At 39.2% G+C, this 24093-nt stretch overlaps 2 protein-coding genes across 8 annotated transcripts in view; one reads left to right on the top strand and one right to left on the bottom strand.

Annotated features, from left to right (window-relative positions):
* ACSBG1 (acyl-CoA synthetase bubblegum family member 1) overlaps positions 1 to 17476 on the bottom strand; it is a 43843-nt gene extending 26367 nt beyond the window's left edge. For 2 of the 4 annotated variants that reach the window (XM_075765079.1, XM_075765083.1), the window contains exons 1-2: positions 9681 to 9814; positions 295 to 377 (exon numbers count right to left, since the gene is read on the bottom strand). In XM_075765079.1, coding sequence (XP_075621194.1) covers positions 295 to 377; positions 9681 to 9760 — 163 coding nt within the window. In that variant the 5' untranslated portion in view covers positions 9761 to 9814. The other 2 variants (XM_075765081.1, XM_075765082.1) reach the window with 2 other exon arrangements.
* An 11-nt stretch (positions 17477 to 17487) lies between these two features.
* On the top strand, positions 17488 to 23869 carry DNAJA4 (DnaJ heat shock protein family (Hsp40) member A4). Of its 4 annotated transcripts, none has more exons than XM_075765084.1 (7): positions 17647 to 17778; positions 19475 to 19655; positions 20574 to 20678; positions 21509 to 21736; positions 21816 to 22046; positions 22563 to 22663; positions 22748 to 23869. In XM_075765084.1, exons 1-7 carry the CDS (start codon positions 17647 to 17649, stop codon positions 22964 to 22966), a joined length of 1197 nt encoding a protein of 398 aa, XP_075621199.1. In that variant the 3' UTR covers positions 22967 to 23869. The 4 variants fall into 4 exon arrangements, with proteins under 4 accessions (XP_075621201.1, XP_075621199.1, XP_075621200.1 ...); XM_010305765.2 differs by lacking the exon at positions 17647 to 17778 and adding an exon at positions 17947 to 18474; XM_075765086.1 differs by lacking the exons at positions 17647 to 17778; positions 19475 to 19655 and adding an exon at positions 17488 to 17527.
* Positions 23870 to 24093: the final 224 nt, after the last annotated feature.

Below are 24093 nucleotides of genomic sequence, written 5' to 3'. Positions count from 1 at the left end.
GAATTGGTACGATTTTCCATGGGATCAGGCTATTTTTCACTTTTATCTAGTAATCATCTCAAATACAGAAAAAAAACTGGGAGAAACTACTGAATTCCTGCAAGTTTACAGAACGCTCCTGAAAATTTTTCAGTTGCCCTGATACACTTCAGTTAAATTTTATTTTTGGCTGCTTCTCCTTATCCCAGCCCTGAAAAACTGTCAGCCATAACTTGCTAGAACAGACACAAAAATTACCTTAAAAAAATTCTAAAAAGAGCTCAAATTTCCAAGGATCATCTTTCACATGCCTACCTGTTAGCTCTATGCCTTCACCTTGGGTCTCCTCCAAATGAGGCAGCAAATCTCTGCAGACAGTCTGTGCATCTGTACGGGTTCTACAAGAAAATATACCTATTAAAAAGTTATCCAGGAGTGCTAGTAGGATCCACTACAATCAACATACAATATATCCAAGGGAAGACAAAACCCACAGCTTGCAAGCACTTACAAATACAAACAGGAGAAAATGGAAAGCTCGGAGGAACAAAGAACATTTTGCCTCTTTGTTGCAAACTCCACTACAATCAGGTTAAACAGGGAAATGCCTTCACTCCACAGATGTGGAATTCTTATTTCATACAGTGGACTTTAGGTTTCACCATCATTCACTAAACCAGATGGAGACACTAATTTTGAATCTTGACAGAGAGGCCATGAACCATGCAAGTATAAAGAATGAATTGTCAATCTTAACCTTGACCATACTGCCACTGTACTAATATTACAATACCTTGTGAATTGTCACTGTTGACACCTGTTGAAGCTCTAAGGTTAGGGGGTTTATTGCTGTTGTTTGTGGCTAGGAAAAGATCTAGTTCCTAATACCAATAATAAAGTTTGTCAAAAACTTCACCAAAGCAACAAATTATCATTATCACATGGATGAAATTAACCTTTCTTGGCTTACGTTAACCAGACAAAGTTTAAAGCACAGATAATATAAACTCGAAATCAGAAAGTCTGTAAGGTAACAGACTGCAAAGGATTATATGAGCAAAATATCTAAACAATTAAGAATTTAGAAGTTATTGACTGCATAAAGCAATGCACTGCAGATTATTCATGAATAGCAGCATGCAGATTTTTTAATTTAGCTGACTTCATTTAATAGAACAAGGGGTAGGAATCAGCAGCCTTCAGAGGCCAAGAACAAGTTTGGATTACCTTCATTCCCTCTCAACAGGTACAACAGAAGAGTCTTGAATGAAGCTCAGGAAGTCCTTCCCCTCCACATGGTAATAAATTAACTCAAAACACAGGAAAAGAAAGTCCAAACAATGCCCTTCCCAGCTTTCAAATAACATCTTCAAAAGCAGGTTTTTTTACACAGCAGTGTCAGGCAGCGAACAGTAGGACCAAACACTACGTCAGACATCATTTCCTATTTCCTATTAACAACTACATTTTGTAGAACAACTATATGTAGGACGCTCCTAGAATTTATTGTTGTTATTAATAATGAAATCATACTTTAAGAAAGCCTTAACCAAGCTGGATCCCTTTTACAAGAATTTAGCAGAGTCTGTAATTCTTCAGTCATCAGCAGTGACAATTGCAGTTCATTTCCTCCCTTGCTACTACTACGCTGCAGATCTCTGTGTCACAGAGCAGAGGCACAGCCGAAGAAAAATGAGAAGTCATCATTAATCTTGCCTGTGAGGATATTTCCTCTCTTGTTAATGGCATAATGGGACAAAACATGAAAAGGCTTGTCTGATAAGCAGAGAGTTAGGCTCTGAAAATAGTCGCTGGCTTAGTGAAGGCGGATGTTGCTGAGAAACAGTAATTTAAACATGGGGGGGGGATTACACTGCATTTTGAAAGGTAAGTCTGTGTTTAATACATGGGAAAATGGTGACTTAATGAAGTAGGATTGCAAGGACAGAATGATGGACCAGGAAGACATATTTGGAAATAAAACCAAAACATCTGAAGTAACTTAAAACTGTATGCTTGTCTGCCATCACAAAACACTTAATAGGTCTTGAAATTTCTCCTGTTTTAAAGAAAAACTACATTTGATCTTTAGAAATCTAGTGCAATCTTTTCCTTTAAATATCTTTTGAACACTAAAGCTTTTTAAATTTTTATTTTTTTACCAAAAAAATAAAGCCTTAGTCAAAAGATAACTGAAGGTTACTCTTGCCAAAAATGAATAGCAAAAAAGCTCTCAGAAGAGAACAGATCTGATTAGTAACATATCAAAAGAGCCTCCTATGAGGCTACTTAAAACTTTTAATAATCATCATTAATGACTTTTCCTAGATAAAAATCTCTTTAGTTTGCTTTATTCTCATCCAACCGTTATTGGATACTGTGTTCAGTTTATATTATGTTTCCTTAATAGAAAAATACTCAACCAACAAGTCTGAACTTCTGGACTTACTCTGGTAATGCTTCAACATGCAAGTGTTGTATGAGGAGCTCTATGCATCTAACATCTTCAGGAGCGTTACAGTTAGTAATGCTGCGTGCACAGTAGTTGTTAGCTGCCTCTATGGACTAAGCAATTTGAGAGTTGGAGGGGGTTTTGCACTTAAAACTACAACTAAGAAAATTTTCTCTTCCATCAACAATTTCTTGTGTCTATTCAGAACCATTCTTGCTGAATGAAAGAATATGTTTGTGATGCTGTTACTTTTATTTTTTAAAGTTATAACTCCTAACAAAAGCTAAGTAAAGAGCCAAAAATGGTTATGTTACCTGGAATTTTTCAAGTAAGACTGAACTGAGCAGAACTCTGTGGGACTGCTTGATCGAGAGCTTAATGAGCATACTGCAGCAAGGAGAAAATACATTGCAGAATTACGGTTTGGCAGTGAGATGCCCCAGCAAAACCAAAATGCGTTGGAGATTTGGACTTTGGCTGCTGAATTCGTTACTAAGGCTGAAGTTCTGCATAAATTATTAATGTTATTAGTGCAGGGACAGCATGTTCCAAAATCCAACTACCAGCTTAAAAGGAGATTTTCTACATCCGATTTTCGCTTCAAAAAAGTTTATGATCCCAAAGGTAATACGCAAAAACCTCTACGAAGCACACACAGAGAATTTAACAGTTGAGGTCACTTTAGCAAGCCAATTAGAACAAACTGCAGTCACATTACCCATTAGAACTAAACAAAGCATACTTCTGTATAACTCCATTAGCAGGAGTGGTTTTTGAATGACAATATTTCCTGATGTGATTTTGGATTGAATTTCAAGGTACCATTCTATCAAATACAACTTCACCTGCTGCACACCCATCCTTCACCCGAGACAGAGGCACAGCACGCTCAGATTGACTGGCTTATCCAGAGCTTTGGGGCAAATCCTAACTTAGCACAACTCACTGGCAGCTATCATCGCTACTTAGCGCCAGTTAGATGCTATATCGTACTGAAGCTGTTCTCACCCATCAGGCCAACCTAAAAAGCAAGAATTTGAACATACTCTATACTGGATTAACAAAGGGAAAGCCTCCTTTCCTTCTTTGTTTCCAAGACTGTAACTCTTGGAAAGCTCTATAGTGAGTTTTATCTTTGCAAACCAGTGGAAGTAATGCCTGTGCGACTGGTATCACAATGCTAAAATAATGACTGATGTACCTGACAGTCCTGGTGATGATTCACCAGAAGCAAAGCATCCAATCTGAATTTGCTGGCATAGCAATTACTTTTTTTAACTAAGTGTATTTGATGAAAACCAATAAATACAGTAGCATTTCTCATCATAACTACAGAAACTACACGTAACAGCTAAATCTCTCTACTTTTATCATTACGAAATGTCAGTGCTCTTTTCCTGAAGTTACACATTAGAAAACCTGTTTTTTTCTGTTACCATAATGATACTGAGTTTCTGATTAACAGCACTACTTGCTGTGATACCAATTTCCGTAATTTTTTAGTTTCAAAGGACTTTGGAATTGGCCTTTTCCTTCCACAAGCTCTACACTTCCTTCTCCAGTAATTGGAATTTCTGCTTATAGCTCATATTCTAGGTCAAATATGGTCAGATATTTGCCATCTTCTGAATTCTCTCCTTAGAGTAAAATCTTGTCAAAATACTAAGAATTAAACTGAAAAGAATCTACAGTCAGTATTTAATATGATAATGAACTGATGATTTCTATTGAGATCCAAAATGGTTTACAGAAATTCTCACTTTAATAAGCCTCACAGAGTAGAGTGATTGTCCTGTATAGTTAGGTTAGAATCTTTCCTCTGAAATTTAAAAACTATGAACTTTATGTTGTTGGGTTGAACATATTTTGGCCTTAATTCTGCAGAGCGATTTCTAAGATCACAAATTGCACCAACAGAATACAACCACTGTTATGCAACAGTTATATTATCATGAGATTTAAGGGGGAAGTTATTTGTTAAACTTGTCATATATAGGGGCAAATGAACAGACACCTTTTTGTATTCCTATTCTTTATCACTATCGTTCAACTCCTGTAGCTTTGTAATGTTAAATTTTTATCAGTTGGCCCTCTACAGGGGTGATTAGAATTTAAAAAAACCCCAAAGTCTTTGTATAAACTTGCAAAAATAAGCAGTTTATCAAATGATAACTATATATGTATACTGTTAATACATCACTCAGCACAAGGTATTTCTTTGGATTTCAGGGTATCTAGTCACAACCCTTCAAATACCTGTATCAAATAAAAGTACCTAAAGTCTGGAAATCACATTCGCAACAAAGGTTTAAACAAATTTGGGGGGGGGTTGGGGGGTGGTGGGGTGTGTTGTGTTTTGGATTTTTTGGGTGCAATTATAACAGTCAATAGTTCAGTCTATGTATTCAGCCAGAGTATCCTACCTTAGCTTCCAGACTTAAGCTGTTTGGATTCAAGACAAAGGTATCATCTCCTCCTCCCTTTCCTGGTATTTCTAACACAGAGGCTTCTCCCATTACATAGCTTCTCGACTCTCACCTTGTTCCTGGATAATGTTGTACCATATGCATCAGCTCATTATATAATGAAAATTTTTTATTAATGAATTTTCTTCTGGTTTAACGTACGGGAAACATTAACTGTTGAAGATACCACATTCATGTATCACCAGAGAAGTTGAGATTAATGTGATGCCTACTTTTAGAAGAGTAAGCTATATGTTCAACGTGCAAAGCTAAGGCTATGGTCAACCATGTTAGTGCAGTTCATGCCTGCTTAACTTCCAAAGCTTTATTATAAGCTATTGCAGGACTTGTGTTCTTTCTTCCCTTCCAAATAAATTATCTGCAGATTGTCCATAACAAAGAACGCAGCCAATAAAGAGGGAATACTCAGTTACAGTGTCTGTTCAATGCATGCAATTTCTGTCACTTACGTGCTTTTCCAAAAAGCAATCTGTTTAGCTTCTCCTGGGAATATGGCTTCCAGACTCAGTGGCTTTCAGGAAGGCCCACTTGTGTTTTGCTCACACTGTGATGATCCAAAGCAGTGCAGCTCCTTCATCTGCTTCACTGTTCCTCTGAGCATATAATTTACAAGCTCACCCACCAGGCTACCTTCAAGTGACAGTAAGCATATTACTACATATTTCTCACAACACAGTCTCTGCCTTACAATTAAACTCCTTTCTCTGCTTGCCTTGCCCAAAGAAATATTTTGTAATATGCAGCTGTTTATCTTGGAGAGCAAGGTGCGCAAATCCCCATTCGCACAAGTACTTTTTTCTCATACGCTTTTGTTGAGTTGACTTTCCTAACCATTAAACACAAATTTTATTTAATACAAAAGAATAGCCTGAACAGGAAAACATGCATTTTTACCCAAGGCAGAACTTCTTCATAAATTGTTTTCATCTTTCCCTGCTTGCTTCTCCTCAGGATGACAGGGTGAATTTAATCTCTAAACTCCTATAGCTGGGTGGTTTGATTAATTAAGCAATCCATAATACAGTAGACGAAAAAAATGCTTCTTCCAATCAGCATGCATCTTCTGCTGCTTCATTCTTTGCGACAAATGTCCTAAATCTCTCTGTTCTAACAATAGGAAATAATTTTTTCCCCTAAGCTTTTCTACATGTTCTCCAGGACAATCCAGATATATACATTCCATCAGCCTTAATCTACATTAGAGCTGCTTTTGTTAGTATGTCTTGGGTCTACATCTGCACATTCCAAAATACTTTTCATTGGGTGTTAGGCATTTTCAACAGCTCACTGGTGTATTTGAATTCAAGATGGAATCATTAAGTAATCATCTGACAGTTCTCTTGGCAGCAAAAAGCAATGGCTTAAATTACCTATGGGTACCTCCGAAAACTTTAACGATCCTGGCAGTTCGCCTAGAAACTTCGTAAACTAAGTATCTTCATCTGGATCCCATTCATGAGTAATCCTTTCCCAATTCCCCACGTATCTTGCAAATGCTGAATCCAGTATTTTAAAACAGAGCTCTGGGTAAAGGTTGTAGGAGGGAGCGCAAGACAATAAATTTAGAATCATGAGCCTGTGCTAGCATTCTACACAAAGACAATAAAGTCACTCTGACTTAAATCAACGTAGCAACATAGTACCATTTGGCTTTGATAGCTCAGCAGCTGAACAGAAATCTGTGGCCAGCACATAAACAGCCAAGTAGCAAATACTACATCTCCAGACTCTGAGGAGCTATGAATTGTTACCCAAGACATTTTAAAGATGTTCTCTCGTTTTCTACGGCATCAAGGAAAAAAACCCACTATAACGACACAAAATATTAGTTCTTTAAACCCTAATTTTGTATTACATGCATGATTCTTCCTACATTAAGGAGCACAGTGAAGAGTCACAAGAGGTCCTCGTGGTCCTTTACAGGAACATTGCTGCCATTACGACTGGTCATCTTATTTACTAATTACTCCTCTATTTAAATTGGGGCATTATAATATACTCATTCCTTGTTCTATTTCAAATTTACCTCTGTCCTCAAAGAACAGGTTAGATTTAGGTTTTAATTAGTTTTCATGCTCTTATGAAACTTTTAGAGGGCCACAAATCAGCCCAGACGTGTTCCTACTCTTGCAAAAAGGGTCAGCTGATTCAACAATCAGTTTGCTTTTCACAGTGCACAAGAAACCAGTCTTTCTCAAATTACTCATCTAACTTCTTCCCACACAAAGGTACATCTAAAAGCAACATAAACGCTTAATAAAGAACAAAATTCTGAAGATAACAGTTGAGACCTATTTCACCATAACACAGTTGGCACACATCTTCTAGTAAAGCCTATTTCTTTATTTAAAAAAACCCACAGTATTTTTTTCTTTTGTTATGACTAAATAACCTCAAAAATCAGGCCATTTATTTTGGTGAGCAGACCAGTTTTACAGATAGCTGAGAATTATGTGGGTGAATGGGAAGGAATGAACAATGTATTCAGCCTTCTTTTATTCCCCCCCAAAAAGGCTCTATTCAGCAGTTAAAGTGTACTACAACCCTTCATTGACCTTGGTACAGATTTTCTGTCTCTGTTCTCCCCCACACAGCAAAACCCCAGTCCTGAAACTGAAATCTTCCAGTAGCTGCCTCTGCAGGGCTATTTGCACAGAGTGCAGCAAAGTTAGGTCACACAGAACTCATTATTTCATCTCTTCCTCATTTTTTTAGGTCACACAGATTCAATTCCAGCCTTATAAAATATCTTCTTTTCCTCTTTCCATTTTGCTAGAATTTTCTTTGTCTCCTTCCTTCTATCTGGAATCCTACTTCCAGCATACCAAAAGAGGTATATAAAGTTTGCTACCTAACTTCAAACCACACCAGGTAAACAACTATTTAACAGGACAACATGCCGTGACTTCTTCAAAAAACTAACAAAGAAGTAATTATGCCAAGGACTTTGAATGCATCAAAAGTATTTTGGAGTTCTAGTATCTGTCATATTCTTTCACTAGAAATTCAGAAACAAAGCAAATGCTAAGCATCTTTCTAATGCAGGAAGCTTAAATTTCCTGTTTGCAGTAGATGCAAACCACATATATATAAATTCTCTTTGAGCTTTTTTTTAATAAATAAAACATGGAAACTTCATTGTTTTGCTTATGCATGCCACAAATAGCAGCATGCATGAACCAAAATAGAGGCATTATTACTCATTTAGCAAAATCCTAACTTTCATGAGTCAGTGTGTACATATACCTATAGCAATCACAAGTCAAATACTGTTTTATGATCTTCGGACAGATTAAACAAAAAAAGAAAAGAAAATTCTAGTATTAACTGCATTAGGACTCCAGAAGCAGTAAGAACAACAAAACATTCAAAAGCTTTCAAAGATTTCTTAAACCTTTTTCTTTTCCAAAAATGTTAAGTCTACAGTTTGCTCCTAATGATGCTTATCCAGGATTACAAAGCCCAGAAGAAAAGAAACCATTATGATAAAAGTGATCCTAACAAACCGTTTACCTGAAAGGGTCAAGCAAATCTTCCAAGTGATAAAACATACAAGTTGTTACCTAAACAGAGGTGCAGTTAGATTTAACTTAACAGAAAAGTAATTATCTACCTTATACAATAGTTCAGTCTCTGGGAATGGATAATTAGTACTCAGCAATATTGACAAACTTATTATAATCAGAAGTTAAAATAATTCCTATGAGATGTGATGTTTATTCTTAAAATAGGTATTTCCAAAAATTCTAGAGATGCGGAGCTTTCTCTAACCATTCCCATGAGGGAGTAACAGGAAAAAAGAAAGTATTTTTCTATTTTGTGCTGCCTAGGACAGAAAGAAGACTGCAACCAGTAGGGTTATCTTACATGAAAAAAAAACATAGCGTAAACCCTAAGCCAATCTCTTCTAAAAAAGAAGTCCCCCAGTCCGTGCTCTAAGATATGGGTTACCTGGTTAAGTTCTGTTGCCTTTGATGGAAAGATGCTCAACCACAAAGGCCAATTATCACCTAAGGATTATTCCCTCAAATTCAGGAAGGAAGAGCCATCTACTTCCATGGCTGCAGCTAGCATATTTTTGAAAGTCCATTCCAAGTACGTTATATGCATTGTAATAAGTGCAGAGCAACTGGTAGTGAACTTCTGGAGTCTTCAGTGCCGCTCTTACCATGAGACACGTGAAGGGAGGTGAACAGGAGCATCGGCTGTTTTTTTCTTGACTGTCTGAAATTTTCTATTTTCAGGTATTTGAGAATGTCTATAATCTCACCACATGGTTGAAAAGCCATTAATCATTTAATATACCGAAGCAAAAGAGCTTACCACTATTTTCCGCTAGCATTCTGTATTTTTGCTAAGCTGTGAGCAGCTGAGCCACAGGAGGCTAAACATACCTCTTGTCAGAACAGTTATACACCAACCTCTACTGAGCCCGCTTCTGGGGCTAAGAGCCTCTGTGCTATAAAATGAACGCGATACAACTAGATATATGCAAACAAGATACAAGCAACGTACTCCATACTGAATGATGCTATTAGGTTTAATGCCAAACTAGAAGTTAGCACAGGAGAATAAATCCATTTAGAATCATTACACTTTTCTCTCATGCTAGCCTCAAAACATACACCTTATTCCGCATTAGATAGCAGAGACACCATTACGCAGACAAGGTTCTTGTGGATCTGCACAGTAGTGGAAGACAAGTTTAAGTTGTAAAGAATTGGTAAATCAGTTTGTTAACAGAAATGCTCAAGCTACTTTACCCATTTTCATAGCTTTCTGAAATATTCATTGCATTTTCATCTTGTAATTTTTTCGTAAGAGACTCTCCACTGTTAGGCATGCTGACAAACCCTCTACAGCTGGTCACAAATATGCTGAAGAACTGTGCGGGTCAGGCATAAATAAGCTACTTGGACAACTGAAGAAGCCAACAGTAACTGGTTATTTGTTAAAAAAACCAACACGTAATACAAGAGGAGGAGACTACAGCTACAAAAGCTATTTCTTTCTGATTTTAACATGCTTGAAATGTCGCAGTGCCTGTGAGCTGCTTACTGTTAAGCTTTCCTTTTAATTCAGTTTTCTTTAATTATCCATGAGAAGAATTTTAATGAGTCAACAACGCTTTAAGATGCAAATCTTTTCTTTTGCCAAGATTTCCAACAAATTTGTTCACAGAAGTTGAAGCAATTGTAATTTTATTAACTCTAGTTTCAAAAAAAAAAAAACCACTCAATGAAGTTATTTTCTTAAAAAAAAATGCAGATTAATTGCATTAGGAAATGCCTTCAAGTCAATTATACCTACGAAACCCAGTACTGCAACAGCCAAGCACCTCCTCCAGCATCACAACTACACCAGCACTTCATCAACTTCACCAACCCAGGCCTATCATACACTGTAGAAGTTTCTACACATGACTCAACAAATTATTTCCCAGGATGTAACAAAGTCTAGTTTAGCTACTTAGGCTACTTCTATACAACTACACAAAAAAGATCCAGGGAACGGCTCAAGCCACCCACTGTGAGCACCTTCCCTGGGACAGTTTTGGTCTGTGCAAACTGGCATTTCCCTACACCAGGGGATAACCCAGGCCAGGCGCTGTTACTGGGAGACAATGCTAAAGACATCGTCTTTATGGAGGAGGAAGAGAGGGATGCAAGCTGTGCCATGCCATTTGCCTTCAGAGCCAGAGAACACGATCTAGAATGTTTTATTTAGTGGTACAAAGACAGCCTGTAGTGATTAGAAAAATGTAAGACTAGAAAGAGGTGAATTTTATTCCAAAGTAGCTTGCACCACATCCAAATGCCTAAAGGTAACAACGCAACTTGAAATGAAAGGAAAATAAAGCAAACCTTGCAGTGGGATTCTAAGAGGTCTATTCTCACACCAAAAACTTGCTTTGAAAATACCTGAACACAGAACAGGGGATATTTCAATGGTAAAAATGTGTCATCTTATGCAGCTAAAATTCATTTTTTGTCAGGATTGATTTAGTTCCTTCATTGTGGGATAATTCTACAAATTCCCCCTTTGTTCCGATGATTCTTCTCAGAAAGCTGCTAGGTATCTTCCATGGGCTTACAACTAACTTTCCAGAAATATCATAAAGAAAAAACAGGATTAAACTCTGTTGCAAGAAATCTCCCTGTTTGTTTCTTCTTCTGGTCATCTAAAGTGTTTTACATGCTATGTTACATGAAGGAATCAAATCAGACAACCACTAATTACCTTGCTTGGGTTGCATCTTGGGTGTTGAGTGGCTAGGTAGTAGGCTGGTCTCATGGAAGGAAAATGGCTGTTAATTCTCTAAAACTTGTACTTTCAGCAAATAAGCAGAAAACCTCAAATACACATCCCTTCTATATATACTGTGTTTAGAAAGGATTATATTTTTTTTCATATAATCTTCCTTAAACTAACTGGTGGGTAGAAAATTTTTTTGATGCAGTCAAGAATTCTCCAATGCTAAATCCCTCCCCCCAGTAACAAAAGTGGCTGCAGGACAGCCAGGCTGTGAAGCAAGGGGAATTTATCGGGGGGACTGGTGGAGAAGAGTTGCTTTTGGACTGTGTATTCTTGGACTGTAATAGAAAACTGACATGATTGTGCTAAACTGTAAGTGTCCTGAAACTGTCAGCTACAAACACTCCTGTCATTTTAACGCTAGACTTATGAACATCATGCTCTAAGAAATAGTTCTACACAGAATTTGCCTTTGTAGTTCTGGTACAACATTTCCAAGTAATAAACCCTGACAAACGAGGCTTACAACTTACGTAGAGTTCAGTAAGGAATGATCCTCACCTTCAAATGATTTTTACACGCTGTAGTTTACATGATGCTATTAGTATGGTCCTTTTCTTCTACACCTATAGCGACCTGCATGCAACTTGCACAAGACTGCACTAGACTCAGACTGAATTCTTGCAGTGGGATGGGCTGCTTTTTCCCCGCTACAAGTTAAGATTTCTGGGCATTGACAGGCTCACAAAGCTCTGAAGGAAATTAAGAGGCAAATAAAGCTCACGTACTGTTCACGTCCTTTGCTCTACAATTATGATTGGCATCTTTCAGGAATTAGCAACTGATACTTAGGACTTGAAGACACGGTCACTACAAGCTTGCAATGTCACAAGATCCCAAACAAAAGTATTACAGAGGCCAAAACAAAGCGATGTTGTTACTAAGGTCAGTAACCAAGAGAAGCGCAAAGCGCAGATCAGCCTCAGCGTGGGTGGAGTACATGGCACCCCTTCATGATTGGGACAGGATGTTTCAGGTTCAATTCACAATGCCACTATGGCAACGTGAAACTGCCCATAGCTATGTACTCCCTCCTTCTTTACTGTAAGGCAAGAATGCTTGTTTCGCCATAAAACTTGTATTTATTTAAAATGAATGGAGGAGTATGCTAATTCTGGATGCTCCTTGCTGTTCGTCCCAGTTAGTTTAAGCAGGTTGCTGATTCATATAACAAAACAACTCTGTGTGATTGGCACTTCTTAAAAAAAAAAAAATCATGTAAATGATAACAAACATCTCAGTGTAAAGCAATGCTTTTTGGTACAAGCATGATGTTAAACTGATACCTCTATTGTTATTCAGGATTCCTAGCACTGAGTCTAAAAACAATAAAAACCTACCACACAACAATGACCAGCAAAATATCTAGTGTCTTTGCAGTTTCTATTTCAAAGGCTTTGTTACATTTACTTACACAAATGGCTCTACTTCAACTCTTTTTTTGTTATTTCAGATCAGTCCTCTTAAAGCCTGGCAGTTTTTCAGCTGGCTACTATTTGTAGCCCTCTATCTGCTATGTTCCTGAATGGCTGTTAACTGCATTTACTGTGATTACATACAGCTTCCACACAAAATACATTCATGCTTTTTTTTCCCCCCCTAGTTTCTCTTAGAATAAATGATTGAATTTGGGCCTCTAAAATGTTATAGCTGTAATAAAAACATAATGAACTCCACAGTTTCTCTTAAACAAGAGTAGGCTTCAGGGTTTAAGCAAAATTCTAAATCCAAGCATGTCTTCAAATATTACTGTGGCTATGCCTCCATTAAGTCTTAGTAAACAAATGAGTCTCAAAGCATACCTTAAAGACCAACAAATTTATGCTAGCTTGGGCCAAGGAGAAGATCCTGAGGGCAGATTCCATAACGAAAAGCCCCAGGCAAGCAACATCTTTTTAAACGCTCACATACACTTGTTATATTAATTCATTTCTAATGAAGGAGTTCAGATTAGAAGAAGGACAACTTTCACCCCTAGCCACGTCTCCCCACACTTGCAGAACTGAAGAGAGTTTGTCCATACTCAAATCGGCATTTCTAGGCAAAAGCAACAAGACTACCTCACGTACATTTGTCAGGTGAAGCACGGTTTATCCTGTGAAACACTTTGCTATCCACAAGCATAACCAGCTGCATATATTAATATTTCACAAAATTGCCAGTAGTAACCTTTCTGTAAAAATGTTTTCTCTCATTGACCATGCCACAATAACAGGAATTTAATTTTCCTTTTCTAAACAATGCATTCTGCTTTCTAGGGAATTGTTCCACAACAATATAGAGAAAACCACAGATTTTAGTTTGTGCAAAGCTTCAGTCCAAGCGCCAATAACAAAAGCATCTTAGATTTGCCTGTAACTACCAGTTTGTACTAATTAACGAAGAGAATCATAAGGGGGGGGGGGGGAGGTAGCTGTGAATACACATCTGGAGAAAGAGGCAGCTATTTCTGAGCAACTGGATAGGCAGAACATCCTGTCAGATCACAACAGTTGGTCTGAGGACAGGCATGTCTAGAAACAATTTCCCTGCTTCTTTTCTGAGGAAAAGATTGTCTTCGACTCTAAGTAACTTGTATTTTCAGATTTACCTATAGGTTTTCATTTATCCAGTCGTATTTACAGTCAAATTTTCTACAGGCCCAAGCCACTTAGAGATGCCCAGCCTTTAACCAATCAAGACTCTACTATAAAAACAGGTCTTTCTTACTCCTTCCGTGTTACTACAACTTAAAATTAATTACTACAGATTGTTGCACATTTTAATTAAAACTTGCCTCAGAAAAACCTTCTAAAGATGCTAGTCACTCACTACACACTGCCCTGAAATACCTCAAAACAAATACCACCATTTAAATTTTCTTGCAGATACAGATTTTTTGCTTTCCATCACAGACAAAAAGATTTTCCAAAGAGCTTGTTTCTGTACAAAACATCCTTTTCAGATATTAATTATGGAGAAAGTTCCAGTACCATTAAAGGTCCATTACATGAAACTATTATTTAATAGCCTTTTTAAAGATTAAAAATATTAATTAAAGGGTGTTTGCCTAACAGTTTTGTAGAAATCGTGAAACCTGTTCAGGTTTTGGTGCTTAAAGAATCCAGCTCAACACCAAGGAAAGTCTGTTGTGATTCTGATTTCCAGAGGAACAACTGAAGCTCTTTATGCAAATTCAGTGTGACTGAAAACAGACAGAAGTTTCAAGCGCTCAGATTCCTGATTTTTTTTTTTCCAGGTGTTTGTAATAGAAGTTATTCTTGGAAGTTCTTTACAAAAATCAAGGGTGCTACAAGAAACTGCAGCTGCAATTCAGCAGATTGTACTCTTAGCTCTGTCTCCAGGGTGCTGCTTCTAAAAACAGCTTCCCAGTTTAGAAGGCATGATTAAGGGGAGAAGGTAACATGGCCAGATGTAGGAAAGAAACACAAACAGGGAGATTCTATGAGTATTTCATATAGCAAAGATTAAAAGATAAATGCACAATTCTTGTAGCATATAAAGTAGCTGTATGCTCCCAAGGCCAGGTGGGAGGCAGTGTTTTTGACTCGTTTTGTGCTAACAGTGGGAATACCTATTTCAGAACCAAAGGCAGAATCCTCAGGTGGTTAAATGAAACAGGCAGTAGGATCTAATTATTCCCCATTCCCAGTCCAGTCCTGCCTACTTGCAGAGAACAGAAATTCTCTGCCTGTTTTCCTGTTTACACCTACATGCAAATTTGATACTGTGCAAGTAAAAAGTGACAAGGTGATTCATAGTATTACATGCAGCAGGAGGGAAAGAATAGTGAAAAAGATCTGAGTTCATCTGAGAAATGGGTAAACAACTGCTGGTTAGGAGCAACCGCAGACTTGAGGCAAAACAAATAGAATTGAGTATATACACACTTGATCACCAGATTGGTTGAGTAAAGGAACTATAACTGTAATTGCTGAGAAATGTGTCTGTGGGTCTAAAGGCCGTATTACACTTATTACTAATTATGACAAATTAGATTAGCAAAATCAGCTGCTGAGTATTCCAACTCTGGTCCATAAATACAGTATTGAGAAATAGGAAATGTTTTGCTTCAGACAACTAGAGAAGTACCATATTCTCCTCGGGTATCTGCAGTTCTCAGACTAGAGCGGTGCAGGAGATGCAGATGATGATTCAAAGAATACTGATGGACTGATCTCTCTCCTTTCTTCTAATCCAAAACACCAGCCCTTACTACTTTTCCCACTAATTCTTTGAATAAGGAGTTAGGTTGTACCAACTGGAACCAAAGACAGAGAAAACAAATACTGAATTTTAAAGTAAATATAACCTAATAGTTCCTCTAAAAAATAAAAGGAAGGTAAACAAAGTAGAATGCTCAATCATCTTAAGCAAAGATCCATACCAGCCAAGGTTTTGGCTGTTACTACTGGTAACAACTGTTACTAATAAGAAACCACCCACGAGTCTGAGTTCATATTATATTTACCAATATCTACATATACCTACATGAGGGTTTCTACCCACACAAGTTACATACTGTCTCTTTACAACATACTATAAATTGATCTTTGAAATTTAATTCTCAGTAAAATTCATTATGTGCTTTGAAAGCCTCACATCTGCTGAAGCATTCAGCTACTACACAGTTATTAACAGGTTTATAATTTCTTCTTAAACAGTAATATTATCTTCAGGACTAGAGGATTATAGCTAATTTGTCTTTAAGGTAAAGACCATTATTAGAATAAACTGGTTTTTTCCCTTAAAAAAAGGGATACATAGTTCTAAGCCTACAAGTATACAGAGTAACTTACTATGAATATTTTAAAAAAATAAGTATCGGTATTTACTTGTCAATGTAATTTCACAATTGCAAAACAGATTTACATGTTCAGCTGGTGATAATTATGCTTAGAGAAAACTGGTTATCAACACTAATTTTTTTCTCATGGTTTTCAACTGCTCTTTTCATCACTATTTTGGGTTATTTTTCCTGTAGATTAGTTCCCCCTCTTTTACTAAGTCTACACGGTTAAATATAAGCAGGAGTACACAAAGAACAGATTGAACTAATTCAATCTTCTAATAGCATTTACCTTAAATACAGTAAAGAGTTCATTATAATGGCACTAGAGCTTTAAACCATAATTATTTTTCATTCAAAACCCACATTGCCCTCCTCCCCCCCCCCCCGCTTCTCTTTGTCTCCATGTCCCACTGGTAGACAATGCAACAGGGTTCTTTTCTTCATGGTCATCTTTTTACCTGTACTGTGGCTGACAGAGAGCTGCAGCCTTTGTGTTATCATAACCACAGGAGATGCTCCTATTTTATAAAACTGTTTCCAGGAACAAAGAACTGTTTCCTGGAATAAAAAACAGCTCATAAGCATTTTTACTCATCTTGAGTTTGAACAAAATCTGTTCTCAGTTCATACAGCTTTTCTATATTCTCCACTTGCCATTTTCAGCATTGGTTTTTTTCTCAAAAAATATGCTTTTACCCAGCTCCCATAGCAGTACCAGTTCTCTCCTTTCACCTGAACAGTAAATAATTAATTGGAGACCTTCAGTTACCTAGAGAAAGATGAAAACTAACCCAGCTTTCTATTCACTCTCGGCAGGCCAGCTTGAGGAAAGTGCAAATAACAAATTAATGCAGAGCACGGGCACGCCACTAGCTCAATTAATTTTAAAACACCACCCCCCCCCCCCCCCCAAAAAAAAAAAAACAAACCTCAAGGCATTAGAAAACCAATCTATTAACTAATGAGAGCAATTTCTAACGTGCAGGCAGCATTCACTTCCCAGGAGCGGCAAAGCTCATATGAGGATGTTCATCAGACTCTCCAAAGACCAGATATGAATTAATGTATTTTACAGCAAAGAAAGGAGGGAAAACTGCCCCCAACTGAGAAGGCTGCCACAAAAACTTGTACTTCAGTGACCAAAATCCGAGATACCTGACGGAGAAAACCGCCCCTCAGGGAGGAGCCTCTTCCTTCACGGGGAGGCAAAGAACAACCGCCCCAGCTCGCCTCAGCCTTCACCAGGCCGCGCCCACCACGGCACGGCACGGCACGGCATCCCCCCCCCCACGCTCCTGAGGCGCCGGGCAGTGGCGGGCGGGAAAAGGCTCCTCCCCCTGCACGTACCGGCGGTGACGTCACGCGCGCGAATTCTAGACCGTTCCAGGGCCATGACGTAGGGCGGCGTCATTCCAGAAGATTCGGCCGGTGCCCGTATAAAACCCGCGGAAGTAGGCGGGGCAACGGGGATCGGCGAGCGGCAGGAGCGGGGTGGCTGCGGCGGTGAGCACGGCCTAGTGGGCCTCTACGGGGCGCCGGGCCGCGGGGCGTCTGCGGTGGGGCGTGCGTCTTGGGCGGCGGTGTGATCGGTGGTAACGCGGCGCGTTCTCCCACAGGGCACCATGGTGAAGGAGACGGAGTACTACGACATCTTGCAGGTGAAGCCCAATGCCTCTTCCGAGGAGATCAAGCGTGCCTACCGCAAGCTGGCGCTGAAGTACCACCCCGACAAGAACCCCAGCGAGGGCGAGCGGGTACGCGGGGGCCGGGCTCGGGCCGGGGCCGGGGCCGGGGGGGTGCCCGTGCTGAGGCGGCAGCGCTCCCGGCGGCACTTGGGGCGCCTCTCTGTGCTGGGAGCGCCCCTCTGGCGGGGTGGTGGCGGGCCCGGGCCCTCCCTGTGCCGGCCGGGCTTACCGCAGGCGCTGCTGGGCCTCAAGATGGGCGACTCCGCCGAGAGCTGGTGCAGGGCCGCCTGCGTGGGGCACCGCGGGCCTAACACGTACCGGCCGTTCTTCACGTACAAGGGTGGAAAGCGCGTCCTTTTGTTTTTAAATTGTGCTTTGCTTCAAGGAAAAGGATATAATGCCCTGCCCGCAGCACAGTGCTCCCGTTGTTCCAAGTCTGTAAAAGGCATGTGAAGGTGGCAGCAGGCCTGGTGGCCCAGCTGTGGCGGGAGGGCTGCCTTGGTTCCTTCTTTTGTACGCGGCTCCTACCGGACTCCCCATCGTTGCCAGTGGGAGCGCGTTCTTAGTAAAGATGCAGGTTTATCCAGGCACAGCTGAAAGGATTTCTAGCGTCCTAAAGGCCATCGTGCTGTGTCAGATGTTGCGAAGGCCAGTGGCGGATCCAGCTGCCAGCAGTACTGTGCGTGCTGGGGTTGCACTGGGGGGATTTGTGCTCCTGAGCAGGATGAGTTTTCTTCAGAGGAATTACTAATGTAGATGTACAAGGTAACTATCCAGAGGAAATCACTGCGCTGGGCATGGGTGGACCGTTTACAACAAAACCATTTTGGGTGTTATTAGCAGAGACCGGCTCACCTTCACATAATGCCTCAGAGGATAAACGAGCACTGCAATTGGAGAACTATGGAAAACTTGAATGATAGGATTATTTATCTGAAAGCTGGTCTCGTAATACCTTAACAATAAGAATAGAAGCTCCATGTTTGTGTATCTGGTATGCTAATTTACAAAACTCAAGCTAGTTAAATAGTAACGTAGTCAAAGGTAGCTTTTTCTGCTTTTATTTTTGGCCTGTATTTTTACTTACACTGTTTTACCTGGTCATGACTAAATCATGTTTAAAATGGAAGTAGTCACTTCAGCAATAGCAAATTGTGTTTAAAAATTGACTTAGTCATCTTAGTAATAGGAAATTCTTCATAGCTATTTTTAAAAAAAATCCTTAGGTGGATGTTATGATTTGTATTTAAGTCATTCTATTTGCGATGAGTAAGCAACACCAGTGTCTGGTCACTGAAATCTCTGTTTAGTTCTAGCGGGATGTAGCAGCTCAGCAGCCATGAAGGATCCCTCTGTAGCTCTAGAATGACTAGCACTGCTGTGGCCTTTAAGCATCTGGGGACCTCAAAGACTTTGGGGATAATAGCATATCCCTTTCTAAATGGATCTGTTAGAGGTGTATAATGGTTGCAACTAACATAATCAGCAAAGTGGAGTTTGCACGTACTTGTCACAGTTGGATGTGACTCTGAATTAAGCCCACTTGTAACATGGGAGGAGGGGGGAGAGGAGAAAAGGGGTGGTTTTCCTGGACAAAAGTGTATTATTATAATCTGTTACATACTTGTTGAGGGAGTTTCCTTTTGGAAAAAGAAAAATGCTACAAGAGAGCGCTATAGTGGCTCAATCTGAAGATGGAGTTGCATATGAGAGGGTTAATTTTCCTCTTGGTCATAGTTGTTCAGAGCTTCTTTTTTCTTTTTAGTTTAAACTCATATCCCAGGCATATGAAGTTCTGTCGGACCCAAAGAAAAGGGACCTCTATGACCAGGGTGGGGAGCAGGCTATTAAAGAAGGAGGCCTGAGTGGCGGCAGCTTCTCTTCACCCATGGACATCTTTGACATGTTCTTTGGTGGTGGAGGCCGAATGAATAGAGAGAGAAGAGGTACACAGTTCTAAACAAGTTATAGAAACTCTAACCATGCACTTAAGCATAAAACACCCGTGCTATGGTACTGCTGTTCTGCTAAGTGCACGTAGTGTGGATATTACTTGTTGCAACAATAGATAAGTATACTATGATACTTTTTTTTTAGTTTGTCTAGTATTAAGATTCTAATGAAGTAGATAACATGATGTAGCCATAGCCACCTTTCTGATGAGTTGTGTTTATTTTTTGTTAAAGCGGGTGTGGGTAACCTGTAGGGGAGGGGGAAACCTTGGTAGGTTAGAACAGCTGAATTAGACCTCTTAAGTTACCATTTTCCCAGATCTGTGCCTCACTTCCTCATAAGCTTTGGGCAACTTGCTTCAAAGGACACCATCAACTTAAACTTCAGTAATGCTAAATCTCATGAAAATATTTGGGAGAAATTACGTGAAACGGAGTACAGAGTGCTGCCAAAAGCACAGTATGATTTTGGTTTTGTTTTTTTTCCATGCCCAATGTCTGTTAAAGGAGCAAGTAAAATCTTTGAAATTATGCTATGAAGCGGCATGGAAATTTATAGGTAGGCATAATAGCAATTTCTAAATTGACTAGATCTGAAGCTGGTAGTGTCCTTGCATTTTGCTGTTTCAGTTACAAGCTTATAAAATTAGTGGTAGGAGCAGGGATAGGGTGGCTTTAATGATGCTTTGCTTAATTATAGCTAAACTTTATGTTCTGACATAAGTGAGTGCAGCTCAGTGGAAGCTGATGGAACTGCACATGCTTTTAAGGGGGCTGAGCTGTGTTCAAAGTTTGGAATGAACTTTGCATTTCTTCAGTGAGACTGTGCATGTATGAACAAGTGTAGAAGGCTTTAAATAAATATTTGTCCTTACAGCTGAACCAAAATTAATGTTGCTTTTTTTTTTTAAGGCAAAAATGTTGTCCACCAGTTAGGTGTATCTCTTGAAGACTTATATAATGGTATTACACGGAAACTGGCACTGCAAAAGAATGTTATTTGTGGAAAGTGTGAAGGTAAAAAAAAACAAGTAGTGGTTTTGGACCCCTGTTATCCAAGTTTTTTGTGGGGGTTTTTCTTTTTTTTTCTTTTTTTTTTCTTTTTTTTTTTTTTTTTTTAAAGAACGTGGAGGGGCTGGGCATGAAGTGTGGGGTTGTTTGGGGTTTTTTTTTTCTCCTTTTTCTTGCCCCCTGAAGGTCTGCCAGGATATCTCATTTGGGCTTATTTATGCTTATGCATGAATAAGGCTCCCCTAAACACAGTGGAACAGAATTACTGTTCTGATGGCAGACTTAAATTCACAGGCACCTAAATTAAAAGTATCTTAATCTGGAACTTTAATAAATAGCTGTTTAGTTAAACTTTTTTTAATTGCTGTGAGTAGAAGTCTAGCTTGTATTACACAGCTCCATTTTACAGCTATTAAGTATCCATAATGACTGGTCATCTTTGAGGTAAATCTTAATGAGGTCTTGTATCTTAGTTCTCTATTAAATATTTAGCAAGCAGATTCTTTCCAAAGTATTAATGGAATGTCTAGGTCTTGAAGTTGGTATGCTGGTAGTTCCTTGAAAACCAAGAGGTATTGGGAGGTGGGGCAGAGCCTAGTGAAATAAGCTGTGCATAGAAAACTTGACTGACTTGTGTTTGTAGAAACTTCTAACTTGCAGGGCATGTTTTGTGATGGAAACTAAATTCCAATTACATTGGAAATACATTACTGAACTACTCTAAGTTGCCATAAAGGTGCTCTTGAAGTCAGTACATTCCAGCCTGACTACTGTAGAATAATTGAATAACTTCTTTTTGAGACTGAGATCAGATTTAACTCTTTTTTTTGTCAAAGGTTATGGTGGAAAGAGAGGGGCAATAGAAAAGTGCCCTGTGTGTAAAGGAAGAGGAATGCAAGTTCTAGTTCAGCAGATTGGACCTGGCATGGTACAACAAATCCAAACTGTGTGTCCAGAATGCAAAGGCCAAGGTGAAAGAATAAATCCAAAGGACAGGTGTGACAACTGCAATGGCTGTAAGGTTGTAAGAGAGAAAAAGATCATAGAAGTTCATGTTGATAAAGGTAAGAAATGTGTATTTGTTCTGTGTCCCTAATCATAGTCTATAGTTTTGCAGAGAATGAATGGGTTTCTTTTCTCCAGGTATGAAAGATGGCCAGAAGATAGTATTTCATGGAGAAGGTGACCAGGAGCCTGATCTAGAGCCTGGCGATGTTATAATTGTCCTTGATCAAAAGGATCACAGTGTCTTTCAGAGGCGAGGCCATGACTTGATCACAAAAATGAGAATTCAACTCTCAGAGGCTTTATGTGGTTTCAGAAAGACCATTGAAACTCTGGATAACAGAGTTCTCGTCATATCATCTAGGCCAGGTGGGTCTTTAAGAGGTTCTGGTGCTATATAAACTGCTTGCCTGTTTCACTGTGCCTGGACAGTTTTTAGTTGGCTGTTTCTGGTTTTTTAATCAGTTGATGCAGCACATCTGAACTACACTTGCAGTCATTTAATTTAGTTGGGGTTTTGTCATTCTTGTCACTCCTTCTAAAGTATTACATGCAGAATTACAACTAAAGCTGTCAAATGCTTATTAAGAAACTTCGGTCTTGGTGGATAGCCAGGAAAATACTCAAAAGATACCAAAAACTTAAATGCTACTAGATGACCTGTCAATTCAGCCTGCAGGCTGTGCTAAAAGAAGCTGATTCTCTTAGAGTAAATGGCCTTCTGTATAGCTTGGGTTTAGTACTTGTCAGTCTGTGGCCTTTTTTGTGAGTTGTGTAGTAGTCTCCCTCAGGTCCTGTGGGAACACTGCTTGTGTATAGCCCTGCTTTTCACTGTTGTGAAATGTCTGTGACGCAAGCTTACTTACAGCTCTTGCCTCCGTGTAGGTGAAGTGATAAAACATGGTGACCTAAAGTGTATCTGCAATGAAGGGATGCCTATCTACAAATCTCCAATGGACAAAGGCAGCTTAATTATCCAGTTTTTGGTAAGTTGACTGCTTGCTTTTCCATAGCAAAAATAACCTGTGTTGGCATGGGGAGTAACTATTCATTAAAAAAAATAATTGTAGGTCCAGTTCCCAGAGCACTACTGGCTCCCCAGGGAGAAACTGTGTCTGCTGGAGGATCTGCTTCCTCCCCGAGAAGATGTTATGATTACAGATGAGATGGATCAGGTAGACCTTGAAGATTTTGATCCAAGTGAGCAAACCTACCGTAACAGTGCGGGAGAAGCATATGAAGAAGATGAGGAGGGTCCAAGAACAGGAGTACAATGTCAGACATCTTAAAGCAAGGTGGAAATGGGTGTCATCTAAAATGTAAATTTTCACAATGAAAACTGCATGGCTGTAATAGCCACTGCTTGTGGGTTTTGTGTTCAGCAAATTGAGTTGCTGCGCTGCCAGTATCACCTTTTTGTAACTAATTTATATTGTGTTCTTGTAGTCTTTATATATAAAAGCAAATGTCACACAGCTGAGAACCAACTGAGTTGGTATACATTTTCCTTTGCTGTGAAGGTTCTCAATTTATTTCACCTATGCTATTTATATAAGACTTCAGCAATATTGATAGAGGCTAAGTGGAGTGTCTTATGTAAATACTTTCATACTGGAAAATTAATTTCATAGAATAAAACATAGCAGAAATAACTTCTAATAAATAGAACTCTTCACATTTTATGCTTCTCTTGTACTTTCTAAACCTCTCCAGAACCCCTTGAATTCAAGTAAGTTTCTCTTAGCTCAGACTCCTATCACCTACTCTCGATTGTTCTCCACGTTTGACTTGGTGTTAGCTGCAATACTTAGATCTGTCTCATTCTGTATTTCGAAAGCATTTTGTGTATACCTCACTCTGCATAATAACACTGTTCCCTGTGGCCTTCTGTTGTATTTGAGTTACATTCCTTCAGCCGCTTTGTTCTATGTAAGTGTAACTTGGGGTTATAAGGGATCCTTCTAATATGATAAGTACACAAGGTACACTGTAGTTTACATACAGGCAAATAATTCCAAACAAATAGAGCTTGAGCTCTGTCTTTCAGCCTTCCCTGGAAAGGGTTCTTACTTTCTCCTAGGCACTGTGTACTTGAGCCTCAACTGAGAGGAAGAAACCAAAACCACTGCTGCTGTTTTATACTATGACAAGATTGCATAGTAGAATGCTCACATGAAAGCTTTTTTCCTATCTGTTTTCTAGTAGAGTTTGTAGTTGAGTCAGGGTTGGAAACAACTGGCCCCCTTTCAGTGAAATTAAACCATGATGAATGAGCTACATGTCAGCATGCAATTGCCAGAACAGGTGTTCAGCTGAAGGGACCCTACTGCACTCCCTGGGACAACACCAAGATGAGCGCAGGCTATCATTTCCCACCCATACAACACATAGCCTCAGTCACTTTTCCTTTTCCAAA

Source organism: Balearica regulorum, chromosome 12, assembly GCF_011004875.1.
Source record: "Balearica regulorum gibbericeps isolate bBalReg1 chromosome 12, bBalReg1.pri, whole genome shotgun sequence".
Classification (NCBI taxonomy): domain Eukaryota; kingdom Metazoa; phylum Chordata; class Aves; order Gruiformes; family Gruidae; genus Balearica; species Balearica regulorum.
This window is presented reverse-complemented; position numbering and strand designations above follow the sequence as displayed.